This window comes from Lynx canadensis, chromosome E1 (genome assembly GCF_007474595.2).
Source record: "Lynx canadensis isolate LIC74 chromosome E1, mLynCan4.pri.v2, whole genome shotgun sequence".
In the NCBI taxonomy this organism is placed as follows: domain Eukaryota; kingdom Metazoa; phylum Chordata; class Mammalia; order Carnivora; family Felidae; genus Lynx; species Lynx canadensis.
In genome coordinates this window covers 60,342,375-60,357,036 of record NC_044316.2, presented here as the reverse complement: position 1 = coordinate 60,357,036, position 14,662 = coordinate 60,342,375, and the positions used below count along the sequence as shown (strand labels likewise).

General features: G+C 52.8%; 2 protein-coding genes across 3 annotated transcripts in view; one reads left to right on the top strand and one right to left on the bottom strand.

Annotated features, from left to right (window-relative positions):
• The window catches only part of TBCD (tubulin folding cofactor D), a 164,850-nt gene that overhangs the window by 96,547 nt on the left and 53,641 nt on the right, over positions 1-14,662 (bottom strand). The gene's annotated exons all lie outside the window — the stretch shown is intronic.
• Positions 5,713-14,602, top strand: ZNF750 (zinc finger protein 750). The gene is made up of 3 exons (XM_030296705.2): positions 5,713-5,806; positions 11,186-12,805; positions 12,980-14,602. The coding sequence occupies exons 2-3, from the start codon at positions 11,367-11,369 to the stop codon at positions 13,686-13,688; spliced, it is 2,148 nt and encodes a 715-aa protein (XP_030152565.1). The 5' UTR covers positions 5,713-5,806; positions 11,186-11,366; the 3' UTR covers positions 13,689-14,602.

The window sequence follows — 14,662 nt, the reverse complement described above, 5'->3', positions numbered from 1 at the left end:
CGGACGCCGTTTGTAGCAGGAGAGAAAAAAGAGAAAGGAAACCTGTGCGTTTCTTTCTACTCATCCCTGCTCAGCTGAACTACGAGACTTCGTATGTGGCTGTCAACACACCCAGAGACCAGCACACAAAAAGCAAGCCTGGGAACACCAGCTGGACAACGGCAGTAAAGAGCCTCACGCCTGCTCCTGGCCACCTGTACGAGCCTCACAGAGAGTGGTAAAATGCTGCTCACTGCCGGGGTGGGGAGAGGGCAGGAGGTGAAGACAACCGTGTGGATCCTCAAAACTTGGCCCACGTTCACAGTTTCCCAGCCCAAGACACAACAAGCCCACAGCCCACGGTTCCAAGTTTCACTGCAGACACGGAAGCCACAGCACGGGTCACACCAGGGGAGGAAGGAGGAGAGGGCAGAGCCACGCAGTGCTGGCTCCGAGACCCCATCAACCAAAGGAGCACAAGTGTCTCCCACCTCCACCCTGGCTCAGGATCATTCCACATCCGTTTCTATCCCGCTTCCCGCACTGCCAGGGGGAAGGCGCCGGAAGGGAGGAGCCTGGGGAGCTGTGTGCCCCGCAGCTGAGGCCGGGCAGCCGTCTCTGCTGAGCGTCTCTCTGGGGCAGGCCCTGGCCCTGCCCCAGGCAGAGGGCACTGCCCACCATTTGCCAGGCAGCCCGGCAGGAAAGGGGGCCTGTGTGCTCTCCTCCAAAGCCAAAGTAGCCCCAGATCCATAAAAGTCAACGTGGGGTTACCAGAATAAGCAGCAAATTAAAATTCGAGCAGATTACACATCTCAGACTTACTCATCAAAGGAAAATTGAAGTCTGACAAGAGAACTTTCCCGACACTCCCAGCAGCCCTGGCCTACGTCATGAGATGGCCAAACTAACTTGACTTTCGTTTCCTCTATTAGCCAACCGTCTGACAGAGTAAAACTGCACTGACATTGTCAGTATTTGTTATAGCGAGAAACCAAGTGCCTGCAAAAGACAATCACAGTAGGAGCCCTCGCCTCGCGCAGCGTGCACTCCGAGCTCCCCAGCACTCAGCTTCGAGGAGCCAAGTCTTCACGCCTGGGGCAGGCAAGGACCCTCAGGGCTGCTGGGCTCCTGGCAAGGTCCCGCACCCACTACCTGCTCAGCTCACAGGGGCGTATCCTGGCACGCACAGGCCTGGGCCAGGGTGCCAGGCCAGGAGCATCCGCGAATGGCAACAACGTTCTCCTGGGTTCCTGATCCCAGAAGACAGGGTCCAGGCCTAGCCAGTGGCTTCCGAGCAGGACAGCAGGGCCTAGAGTCCTACCCCAGGCTGACAGACTTTCAGAGATCCCCCCCCCCCCCCGGCCACTCCACGAGAGCTTAGGAAAGATGCCAGACCGGCCCCTCAGTCTACAGACCTAGAAGTGGGGGTGGGGTGCTGGCAGCAGAACTCAGCCACGCAGGGGAAGCGTCTCCCCAGCACCGAGACTCTGGCGGCAAGGGAGGAGACATCAGTCCCATAGAGAGGAGACCTGAAAGGAGGGGCAGAGGGCCCCCCCAAGTGTCCCGCAGGTGCCTGTCCACAGGGGCGCCCATGGGCAGCCCCACAGGGCCAGCAGAGCTAAGGCTTCAGGAGCCTGGAGTCTGCCTGGAAGGCCCCCACGGCCTCACCACCAGGTCCCCCAGAGGGGCCGCATCCTGCCCTGCCAGCCTGACACCCTGAGACGCAGCCCCCACGGTGAGGCGCTCCGGCCCAGGAACCATCCCCGGTCCCCTTCTCATAGGACCTCCCCAGAGATGGGCCACGAGGACAGGACATTAGGAAGCATTTGTTAAGCTCGAGATCTAACAAATGTCATCTTGGCAGCAGGTCAGGACTTACTTCCTCCAACAACAACCCAAATTAGAGAAATGGACTCACACCTTCACAGAGCTCGTGTTTTCCCTTTACCTTTCCCCCAGACACAGCACCCCGAGAGGAGTGCAAAAATCAAAACTATCTCCTACTTCTCACAAGGTCAAAAACAGACGTGATGTGTTTCCTCCAGCAGAAAGGTTTTACCTGTGGCACATGCCATTCCCGCAGGACACATGCAGTGGCAGTGGGCTGCCCTGTCTACCTCGAGGGATCCCACAGCAGCCCACGAGCAGCAGCCTCCCGCACACCTTCCTACAGAAGGGAGGACTGAGGCCCAGGTCACATAACTGCCCGCAGACAGAGTGTAGACGTGCAGAGAGCGCTGCTGGATGGGGAATGGGAGGGACACGGGACAGGGACAGGGACGGTGCCCGGTTAAAACATGCTGCCTGAAGCCGAGAGGCAGGGGAGCAAGCAGGAGCCGAGCCATAGCGGCTGCGTCCTCACCATGCCTCACCCTCAGAGCAGGACAGTGAGACCCACACCCACAAGGGTGAAGTCCTGATGCTGTGGCTGAGCAGAGGCCCAGCAGCACCTGTCTGAGCCCAGCCGTGATGCCCACTCCCCATAAGAGCAGCCGCAGCCATGGCACCGGTCCCTCCCCACGCTCAGACCCATCAAGGCCCGGCGAGGCCGGGAGCCTGGCCGCCAGCCACCCCACTGAAGTTCCGAGCACTTCTGTGCCGAGTGGGTCCCCGAGCCGGCTCCCAGCCACAGCACCTCACAGGGAGGCATTTCCTCCCCTGCCTGTACAGCCCTTCCACTGTCCACTAGGACTCTGCTCTGTCGCGCTTCAGGCTGGGTGACCTCTCCGGATAACTTACCCTCTCTGTGCTGACTGCTTGCACAGAGTTGTCGGTGCGATTAAAGGCGTTAACGCAGGCAGAGTGCCCAGTGCAGGGCCTCACACCTAGTGAATGCTCAGTACCTGCCAGCTACCACCCCCATGCTCTTCCCAAAGATTTGACCTCAGTCAGAAACGTAGCCACAAGATTTCTGGGTAACGGAGGAGACTGAACACACACAACAGCTGGAATCCCACTAGCAACTACAGAGACTGCTTTCCCTTTTCAAGGTGTAAGCGACAGGGTCAAGGAAGGCAGGGAAGCCACAATGCAGATGGCACTCAGCAGGCTGGAAACCAAGCCTGAGCACAAGTGGGAACCCAGAACCTGTCTGGTCTACACGCAGGATCCTTGAAAGGCCCGAGATAACTCTGGGGGCCTAAAACACAGGGCGCTATGAGGGCCACTGAAGACACAGTTAATTCTCTGGGCATGGAGAGAGGTGAAGGATGGGCTGGTGTGCAGAGAGGGCGGGAATCGCCCACCGCCCGCCCAAACCATCATTAAGACCCTCAGAGAAACAAGAGAAGCCACTGCAACTACTCACCAGACACTATGGAAGTTGTGCTAGAGAACACAAGAGGCGCTGGAGACTGAAGAAGCGCTCACCAGAGAGCTGGCAGAGAACATTTCGGGAAATGAGAATAGGAGGGTCAGGAGTGACCGCCTCTGTGAAATTCTACAATAGGATACACTCGGCTGGGACAGAAGAATCCCACCAGTGCTGCCTCAGTCTGGGTGGGGTGATCGTGGCAGAGAAAATGCCTCTCGAAACTCTGAAGACCTGTGCCCTCTGCGGAGTGGCTTTAAAAGAGGAACTGTGGGCAAATAGTTAAGGACATGCTTGCTGACTTGTTTGGGGGTCAAACACAGCGGACTCTGCAGTGCAGCGGGGCTGGTGCTGGGGGGGGCGGGGACGGTGGGCGGGCAGACCTCTGTGACAAAACAAATATAGTCAAACATCCATCAAAGATCCGCGTGTCGGGTTCTTATGACTCACCTGTTTGTTTGAAATCGTTCATGTTCAAACTCTGGAGGAAAGAATCAGGAAATCAGAACGGGCAGGCACTTCTGCACAGCAGTCCCGAAAGCTACATGCAGAGGAGAGCCCTTTCTAACCCGGGGGTGAACGTCTCTGGCCCGGGGTTCTAACCCCAGCCAGACTATCAACCATGAAGAATAAAGACACTATCAACCATTCAAGGTCTCCACAAGTCCACCTCTCCTGCACTCTTTCTCAGGAGCCTACAGACAGGATGTGCTTCCTATCAACACAAAGGATCAACCCAAGAGAGAAGACACGGGATCCAGGAAGCAGGCTTTCGATACAGAAGAGAGGGAAAGGCGACCTCGGGATGACGGGGAGGCAAGCATGGGGGCAGAGCAGACAGCAAAACTCTCACTTTCCACAAAGGAAAGTCAGCAGACAACACCCAAAACTGGGAGTAAGACGTAGGTGGAGGGAACACAAGTAGCAACAGAGTAATGTTATTTGGGATCAAGGAGGTAAGCACCAAAATACTCAGCTAAGAAAAGGTCCCAGTGCTGCTCCTGGACAGAGATGGGAGGGACAGCCATCTGACAGTGCCCCACTGAGACATGGGCTTGCTGCCCTCCCCTCAAGTCTGGACAGGTGAAGCAGGACATGGGAGGTGCCTCACCAACCACCCTCCTGGGGAGGCCTCCGAAGTGAGACCACACAGAGAAGACAGCTCGGCCGTGCCCTTGGGGACATGAGGTGGACCCTCCAGTCCAGCTCAATACCACCAGGGCCCCACCAGGGGGGCCTGCCATACCCTCGGAGGCAGGCCCGCACTCCTGACCCACCATCATGAGAGGTAATAAAATGGCGGTTCTTTATGCCTCCAAGTTTTGGGGTGCCTCGCCACCCAGCCATAGGTAAGAGGAACAGCAATGAATTACTGTTTCATGATGACATCTATAGAACTATTTTTTATAGAACTTTAAGTTTTATGGATGTCTAATTTGGACAAAAATAACTAAAAACTTTTTTTTTTAAAGAACCCAATACAAAGGTAAAGCCAAGTAAAATCTTAAGCCTTAAATTAAAATTAAAACAAAAAACCACAGCATCAGGCCTGGCAAGCCCCACCCCAACCATGGTGCCAGACGTGCCATGCGTGACCCCAGCTGGCACCACCTCCCTTTTCTGTCCCCAAACCAACACCTCGTTCCCGCCTCACTAACAGCCACAGACTGAGCAGCAAGCAACCTAAGCAGGGAGGGAGACACAGACTCTGCGTTAGTTATCAGAACGGGGGCAGCGAGAGGAGCAGAGCCACGTCCCAGCAGCAGCCCTGCAGCGAGCCCGGAGCCCGGTGCCCGTCCCGGCAGCAACCCTGCAGCGAGCCCAGAGCCCGGTGCCCGTCCCGGGCATGCGGCGGCAGGCCCCTGTGGCGAGGCGGCTGAGGTCCCCCCGCCCCCCGCCCAACGGGGAGGGCAGCAGGCTGACTCCCAGGCACGAGGGAGAGAGAACGGCAACAGGAGAAAAAGCTCGCTCAGACCTTTGGGGGCAAGGATCCCGCGAGCATGGCCTCCTCGGGGAGATGTACTTATGACTAACTCTCGGGGTCTGCCTGCTGCTACTACATACACCCGGGCACGGAAGAAGGTCCCCCACACGGTGTCTTTGTTACACCATCACACACTGGTCAGAGCCCCACCGACACGCCACCAGTGTCTATCCTGACTGCGAACACATAGAACCCTGCAGCCCAGGAGCGTCCGGGCAGCACCAAAAGGGCACTCTCAAGACCGAAGCAGGGAGCTTCCAAGAGGCTCAGAAGTGGCGCTCAGAGTGCCAGCCCATTGGTGACGCTGCTCCTAAGCAGCTAGGTGGGTGCAAACACATGAATCGTAGCTGCGGGCGGGAGGAATATCAGGTGCATCTCTACGCCCCGAGGGCTCGACTCCTACACTTAAACCCCTCCCACTGGGACAGCCGGCTCCAGTTTCAGCCGGCGAGCGAGCGTGAGAACAGGTCCTGCTCTCGGGCACCGTCAGCCACGGCTCCTGACCCGACCGCTCCCAGCACTGCCTGGCTCCGGTAAGTACCCATTTCTTCTCAAATTCAACTTTCCTTTCAAAACTACTCTCAGAACGTATCTTGAACTAACCATCTGGCTCAGGGAACCACCTGCCCGGTGCCGGCTCTGCCTTGCTCTATTCTCTGCGGATTACTCAGGACCCAGCAGGTGCATCGCTGGAAAGGAGACCATAATTACAAAACTTTTAATAACGCTTACACTTTATTCTAAGAATACAAACAAGTTTATTTAGAAATTAAGACCTCATTTCTACATAAAATTTAAACTAAAACTCAAATGTATGTAGTAAGTGCTTCTTTGTTCCTCACCTTAAAAATAAACTACAATAAATTTCAACATTAAAACATCATATATATACAAATGTAAACATACACATATACATGTTTAGAAAACTGCTGAATTTACAGTTTAACTTTAAGACCTTTTCAAGTTTAAAATAAGTACTGTTTTGACATATGCTTACCAAAGCTGAAAGAACAAAAGTTAACCAAAGAGGATCCCTAAATATACAAAAAGGAGTTTTTTCCCCTTTATAAAGTTTCTCATAAACCAGCTATGAGAACAATTACTGACCAAATGGCCAGGTCTGACCAAAGTCAGACTTCATGTAAGCAAAGTCTGTCTACATTTATGATCTTTATTTTGCATTAACAAACTCCTTCCAAAGCTTTAACCTGGTATTTTTAAGGATAAAGAAGGCGGGCACGTTGAGGGGACCGGCTCTGGTGACAGGCTGTCCAGCGTTAAAGCTGTGTACATTACTGGTAAGGGCAGACGTCTGTGAAGTCGGGATCTCTGGCTGAAACTTCAAAGAGCCCTGGTTGGTTTTCCAGATCATTCTTCCTGACTACATTCTAGAAAATTGTCTCTCTCCCAGGTCATGGTTAACCTGAAGTTTATCCTTCATTTTAAAGAACCAAGAGACTGGGAGGGAGTGGCGGTTAATCACTGGAAAAGCTCAATTGGAGTAAAACTCACAAATCTCGTTCTTGCGACACCCCAGTGGGTAGGCGACAATGGCGTGTCCTTGGGTTATGCAATAACGCCACATCACAATATTGTAATTATAGCATGCCCTTCAAAACGCTCTACCTAACGAGGCTCCCTGCCAGACAGCCGGACAGCACCCAAGGGACCATTACAGCATTATTTCAGTTCATAGGTTAACGTGCGCGACAAGCATAGTTACCCAGCCCATCACAGCAATGTCCTATAAAGCTGAGCTATAATTACCTCTCTTGTGTCCTATCAAAGTTCAAAAAAAAAATCTTTTTCTCTTGTCTCTTTTTTGGATTTCTAACTCCTTAGAAACTTTTCAAACGTGCCAGCCACTCACCATCATCCTAACAACTGGCAAGGACATTAACTGTCCACACTTAGGAACCTATGGAGAGACGGGGCACTGGCAATTTAGTACTTCAAAAACAAGCAAACAAAACCCTGTGGCCAACCGAAACCACAGGCTGCTCAAAGTGCTGTGTGGGCAGCTCGGCCCAGACGCCCAGCGGGCCTGCGAGCAGGGGCCCTGCGGGAGGAGAGATGCGGAGGCCAGAGCCAGCTTGCGGCACCTTCCAGGCTAAGAAGTACATCAGCCAGACACAAGCAGATGTTTAAAATACTTGAGGTTACAAAAGGGACGTTTTTAAATGGGAAAACCTCTCAATGTTCACGCCGGGCCCCTCGTGTGGCTTTATGTCACCACCCCCATGGTCTCTCCCCCTCAGTGTGGACACTGTGTGCAGGGGCCGCATGGTCAAGAGGATTCGGAGAGGGAGGTGGCAGAGGACAGACGACATCTAAGTGACAGCCACTCTGACCCTGACCGGAGGCAAGGTGCGTGAGGAGGCAGCTCCCGGCACTTCCTGCTGGTCGAGAGTAAACAGCATTGTGACACATAGACCTTTCAGGACCAGGCTAACATCTGGGCTTCAAAAGGTGCTAACACTGCAGCTAAGGAAAATCAAATCCAAGGGGTCTTGCATTATGAGCAGCTCCCCAGCTATGAATTAACTGAGAAAGGCACAAGCCATCCCCAGGAAAAGCCTATGGGAAACACCCCTCAGCACATTCAGAAAAACCTCACTTCCCAATGCAAATCCGAACTTACTACTAACAGTTAAAGTTCTGGATTGTGTTGTTTTGGCAACAATACCCTTTTTCGGAATATTTAACACCAGCAGCTGCCGGCAGCAAAAAGCCCAGTGGATAGAAACTGGCCTGGCAGAGACGGTCACAAACGGTGTCCCTACAGAGGGCAAGACCAATGAGGTCCCGGGCAGTCAGGTGGAGTCGCTGCACCTTGGTGCACCTCACCGGGCCAGAACTCTCAGACTGACCTCATTCTACAGGCTGTCCCCTTCGAAAGCTTTCAATAGCCTCAGTTTTAACCCACTTATTTCTCTGACGTTACCGCGTTTTTATGGCCAAGTGAATACGCCCGTCTCCGTCAGCCTAGGAGGCAGCTGTGTGCCCTTGTTTTAATTAGCAAATTGTGCAACCCTGAGAGGTCAGTTTACCCAAAGTTAGGGACACAACCGCACCTGTGACTCCATCCCAGGTTTCCGTTCCCACAGGTCAGCCCCGGAATACCCTCACTTCCCGGGGCACCAGCATGATCCCCAGAGAACCTGGTTACTGTCCTTGTACGCTAACTGAACAAAGAACAAAAATTCAGACCAGAACTTTAGACATGACATCACTTGACGGAAAAAAGTACATATTAATTAATATTAACATAAAAGGAATTATTACCTAAATTATTCTTCTGGGTAACACTAGGATAACTTAAATATAACTTGCCTCTTATAAACGTTTGATAACCTTTAACACAGATTTATCTATAGGTTTGCCTGAAAGTATGAGCAGCGTTAAATAACGCTGCTTCTGAAACTAACACATCGTTATATAGTGCATCTGAATCATTCTCTTAAATCCTGAGGGAATTTTTCCTTCATATGAGCTCCCGGGTTCTGGATGCCAGGGGGCTGTATGTGTGTCCACTCTGGGCTCACACTTGATAAAGTTTTGCAACTGTCATCATTTTGATCATGATGCTTCCAGCTAGTGATGAAATCACTTTTCGGATCTTTGCCATAACACATCCTATACAATCATGGGAACCTGACTTGCAGAGGTTCTCACGCCTTCAGAACCAGGGAGCACGGGGAGACGTGCCGGCACACGCCCGCTGACTTATCTAGCTGGCCCAGGTTGGCTGGAATCGCTTCCTGACGGGCGGCAAGGAAATTGTGCTTTTATAGCCCAGAGCATACCTTCCCCCCAAGGTATGGACTGAACTCATAAAGAGTTACTTCACGTTTTTCCCTTTAATAAGAGGGAAAGTTAGAAAGACATAAAGCTATGCTTACATGTTTAACAGGCTCGGCTCCTGCAGCTGCACCGTGGAAGGGGAGGTCGGGGGCAGAGTGAGCCAGTGAATGCCCTGGAGGGCCCTGGGACCTCCCTCTCCTGGTCACGGTCACGGTCATGGGGCAGCCAAAAATCTCGTTTCTCACCCAAAATACGTGCCTCGCCACTCTTGCTCTCCAGAAACTCCTCACAAGAGAAGGGCCACAGGCATCGGCAGAAACCACTTCTTAGTAAATACACAGCTTTGAAAGCACTGAATGATGACAAAGCAGGTTAACAGAGGCAGTTTCCCGGGGGGGGGGGGGGGGGGTGCTTCTTTGTGTTTTTAAGGAATAGGAATAAATGAGTAGCGAAACCAGTTTGCGGAGAATAAAATCAGAGCGAGCTTTCTCAGAAACGTACAGTATCCAAGTGAAAACCCAACTACACCTGCCTCCGCGATCCTGACACTGCCGATTACCTCATCACAGTGTGTGGGACGGCAAGGAAAGGCATTGCAGAGAAACTACATTTTATTTTGTGAAAACAAGTCTCTTCAATTTCCCATATGTATTTCTCTACTTTTAAAAGGCTGCTTTCCAGCTGAATGTTCTCGCCACCCCAATGTCTAGAAAGGGATGCTTTATCCACGAAATCTCACAAGGCTTAGGACCGACCTTAGCTGCTCATTAGCAAAACTGCCCCTGAAAACAGTTTTCTCAAATCATTTCCTTCCTTTTTAACTTTATTTTGAAGCTGTCTGAAAACATTTAGAAGCTGCAGGTCTTATGTGAAACAGCGGGCCATGACCCCTCCCGCTGCCCTCCAGCCTCCCCACCCACACGCTTGCTCCTAGACACAGTCACACCATGGGCTGGTCTGGGGTACCGTGCTGCACCAATGGGGCCATGCAAGATCCCCCCAGACCTCGTGTCTTTGTCCTCAGTTTCGGGTTCTGAGGCCGAGAGGGCCCCAGGGGTGTGGGGAGCAGCCCGTGAAGGAAGGCGGGCTGAGGCCTCTGGGTAAGCCTGGGAGAGCAAGGGTCAGGGAGAGGAGGGCACTCAGGGAAGGTACAGAAGGGCAGGGACACCTGCAGCCCCCGCCAGAGCCTAGGGCAGGTGACGGCCCCCACTGGCCACCGTATCCATGCCCATCACATGCCAAAGACTTTGCCAAGAATGGGCCAAGGCCCACTTCCTAAAGGGTAAAGGCTGGGATGGTGTGCTACCACAATCCTCTCACACAGGCACCGCCATTTGGAGGTAAGGCCAGGAAAGGCAGGCAAGCGCCCTGGGCTGGAAGTGTTCTCAGCTGTCCACACGGCAGGCAGGGACAAGGCAAGAACTTACTCCACGCTGCTCACGAGGTGGGCGGTGATAACAGGGCAGTGAAGGAGAACATTCGGTCACTCACACAGCTCAGAAACTCACCTTGATGGCATCTTAGAACCATCTGAGTCAGCATAAAGACAGCATTTACATTTGTATGTGAGACAGCATAAATGCTACTCACCAATAAAGCAGACTGTTCATTTGATTTTGGAAGCAGTAGAGTGGGACTGCATATTTAAATATTCTTCTTTCCTTCCTTCCTAAGTTCCACACATAGAACACTACATGATTAAACAGGACAGAATGGCCAAGGAGCCACACACAGGCCAGGCCCCTGTGGTCTCGGTCAGCGCACCACAGATGCCACGAACGTGGATGGGGGAGGGGGTCCCAACGGTCACTTGGCCTCGGTCTACAACCTCCTTGGCATCCAAGGCCTCAGGTCACAGGACAAAGATTCCCAAAACTCACAGAATTACAGGTGTTCTCAGAGCCGACACTAACACACCGCACTCTTGGCCCCAGGCCAGCTCTTTCAGGTTAGACTTGAGCAAACAGGAACAGAGTGGGGGGCTGGCGGCCAGGTTACAAGTAGCGGGCAGCTGCTGCTCATCTCGTCCTCACACTGACGAGGGTGGTGACCCCTCCATACCTTCAGGTGACCTACTGTGAGGCTAAGGCTCTGCTCCTCCGTTGCAGCCCCCACCCCAATGAGCGAGACCTCCCCAGTCAGACCCACAGCACATGGAGGAGGCTGCAAATAGAAGCACCTGGAAAGAAAGCCAAGAAGAAGCAGCAGCAGCCGCCAGATCATAATCGCACAGGAGCCGGCAGCGACCGGACCAGCGAGGGGACCAGCACCCACACCACAAGAAGGAACATGAGTCTTCTCAAAGAGCGAAAACCAAAGAAGCCGCATTACATCCCGAGACCTCCAGGAAAACCCTTCAAGTATAAGTGTTTCCAGTGCCCTTTCACTTGCAATGAAAAGTCACACCTTTTCAACCACATGAAGTATGGTCTCTGCAAAAACTCCATCACTTTAGTGTCAGAGCAGGACCGCGTCCCCAAGTGCCCCAAATCCAACTCTCTGGACCCCAAGCAGACAAATCAGCCAGACACGGCAGCAAAACCCACCTCTGCCAAGCCTGTTGCCAATGGGCTCCCACACTTTGACACCAAGCTTCAGCAAAGCCTCGCCAAGGACGATGCCAAGGAAAACGTGGAACTGCACACACGTGGGCCCCACAGGTGCCCAGGACAGAAGTCTGCTCTCCACGAGGAAGCAGCACCCCTGAGTCCAGCTCCGGAAGCTACCAGGGGCACCCAGCCCGTTCTGGAAGGCATCGTGCGGCCTTCAGCCTTTGTCCCAGTGGGAGAGCACAGACTCAAGGGGCCAGAGCACGCTGAGGCTCCTGAACTGCTGGCCCTGCCTGGCCCCACGGCCAAAGCCACCTCCTTCCACACCAAGTCTGCATTCCATGCTCCTGGTTATCCGTGGAAAGCTGGCGCGCCTTTCCTCCCGCCAGAGTTCCCACACAAAATCCCGTCTACAAAGGGGTTTAGTGCCATTTCCCCTTACGTGCACCCCGCAATCCCAGAGTACCAGCCACACTTTTACACAGAGCATGGACTGGCCACCATCTACTCACCCTACCTACTTGCTGGGAACTCACCTGAGTGTGATGCCCCCCTGCTGTCCGTCTACGGGACCCAAGACCAGAGGCACTTGCTGCCTCCCCCGGGGCCGGTCCCCAAGCACTTGAACCCCCCCTCGGCATATGACCATTACAGGTTCTTCCAGCAGTATCACTCCAACCTGCCAATTCCTTATGGATTTTACAGACCAGAGTCTGCATTCTCCTCCTACGGGCTCAGACTCCCACCTGTCACGGGCATTTCCAGAGATCACAGCTCTCACCTACTGGAAGAAACCGCCCTGCTCTACCCAGCCCTGAGTCCGTCCAAGTCAAGTCCTTCCAACACCCACAAAAAAAACACAGAGTTTGAGAAGGGGAGCCCAACTCCCGAGGCTAAAGACCCCTCCCAAGACGGGCAGAGGGACACAGAGGGAACCAAAATGAGCCCTCGCGCGGGCAGCGCAGCCACAGGCTCCCCGGGAAGGCCAAGTCCCACCAACTTCACGCAGACAAGTCAGCCATGTGCCGGGCTGTGCGGCCTCTCGGACAAGCCAGCTGCCAGCACCCTGGGAAGGCTCCATCAGCCTGAACACAGCCTCACAGCCTTCAAGCCTGTCAAGAAAAGCACAGAGCACCCAAATTCCCAGGCTCTGGAAAACAGAGAAGAGCCCCCAAAAAGGTAAGAAAATTTCATTTCGAGATTTCCAAAACATATCTCTGATTGTGCTCCATTAGCCAAGCTCACGCTTGCTCAAAATGCTTTTTAGACAGTAGTTTTTAAGCATGCATCTGCATGCATCTGCAGCATGACGACTGACCCCTCCTACTTAAGGCCTCTCTTTACCTCTTTCAGCCTTGATGCCATGAACGGCGATGCTCCAGGCGAGACCAGAAGCGCATCTCACGACCCAGAGGCCACACCTTCCAGCCCAGAAGATGGCTCCAGGACAGCCCCGCTGAACCTCTCCAAGAAACCAGAGGCCAGACCAGCCACTCACAGCCCCATGTACAAGGACTTTGCAGAGGTGCAGGACATGCCTCTCAACCTCTCGGTGAAGGACCCCTGTAACGCCCTGACTCCGAGACCTCCCTTCCACAGCCCACTGCAAGAGGCAGAACCTGCCAGCACCGCTGCTCAAAACACTGACACGGAAACTTCCAAAGATGGGCCAGAACACACCCAGACGAACCAAAGCAGCCCTGATGCCATGGAGGCGCCACCAACAACGCCCGCTGTGAAGGCCCAGGACGCAAGAGCGCTGGACAGCAGTGATGAGCAGAAGCAGACAGCGGCCGTGGCCCTCTGCCAGCTGGCGGCCTACAGCCCAGGGAACGTCCGGATGGGCGATGGGGAGCCCACGGCCCCGGAGTCCGCCTGCCCACAAGACGCACCCACCCTCAGCGCCACGGAAAACCCGGAGGCTCCGTGTGACCTCAGACCCAGAGGGCAAAAGAGGACAAGCCCCAGGGATGCAGGGAAGTCCCAGCAAGGAACAAAGAAGACGAAGCCGAGTGACACAGCCAGAGTGTTCACCCTTCGTAAGAGAACACGGGTGTCTTAGTGCCGCTCTCGCCGGATGCAGACACATCTTCCAAAGCAGGTTACGACAGCAGCAACTCTTGACTGGCACCGCAGCTTTCCCTGGTCAGTTTTTACAATGCAGCTTCCTGCTTCTCAGGAAGGAAGGGGGAGTGGGGAGGGGGAGAGAGAGAGGGAGGAAGAAAGGAAGGAAGGAGGGGAGGGGGGAGAGGGAGGAAGGAAGGAAGGAAGGAAGGAAGGAAGGAAGGAAGGAAGGAAGGAAGGAAGGGGAGAGAGGGAGAGAGAAAGGAAGGAAGGGAGGGAGGGAGGGGGAGAGAGAGGGGGAGAGAGAGAGAAGGAAGGAAGAAAGGAGAAAAGAAAGAAGCTGCAATTCAGGTTTTGAAAATATCAAGCAAGAATATTCAAAGGTGCTTCTACTTTTGGTTGTAAAAATATTTAAATGACTCATACTCAAGACTGATGAGTTCAACATTGACTTTCATTTTTGTAAAATGTCAAATGGAATGCACAAATTAAAAGACAGCTTTTAAGTGTAATCCATCTTAGAGGAAAACTATTAAAAATGCTCTTCTTATAAATATCTTAGCACTAGAATAAACGGCTTTTAACTGTTTTGCTATCAAATCTGTGTGTTTTGAAGTAAATACCAATTACTGGGAAAAAATGCCATGAAAAAAACATTTCCAGTTCTGTCATTAAAGTGCTGTATGTAAAAATTATGTGATTTGTTATGAGTGAAGATACACAAACATCAAGACGCTATTTATACAAATAATTTATTTCCAGTAGGAAAACGTATTGCTGGTGAAGCTATTGCTAACGTACTCTACTTCTGTATGATGTTACAGTGAACTTCCTGACTTGTTCAGCCTCCTTTTCCATTTTCCAAAATGATGTATATATTGCTAATTTTCCAATAAACTCATAGGTGACTTTAAGAATACATACTCCGTGTTATGCCTCAATCTGCCATAATAAACTCAATGAAAAAGGGAG

What these genes read in the sequence shown, in the direction of transcription:
- ZNF750 (XM_030296705.2), top strand. Translation starts at nt 11,367, where the DNA reads ATGAGTCTTCTCAAAGAGCGAAAACCAAAGAAGCCGCATTACATCCCG. An exon ending in AGAGAAGAGCCCCCAAAAAG is followed by an intron (nt 12,806 to 12,979) that starts GTAAGAAAATTT and finishes TACCTCTTTCAG; the next exon opens with CCTTGATGCCATGAACGGCG.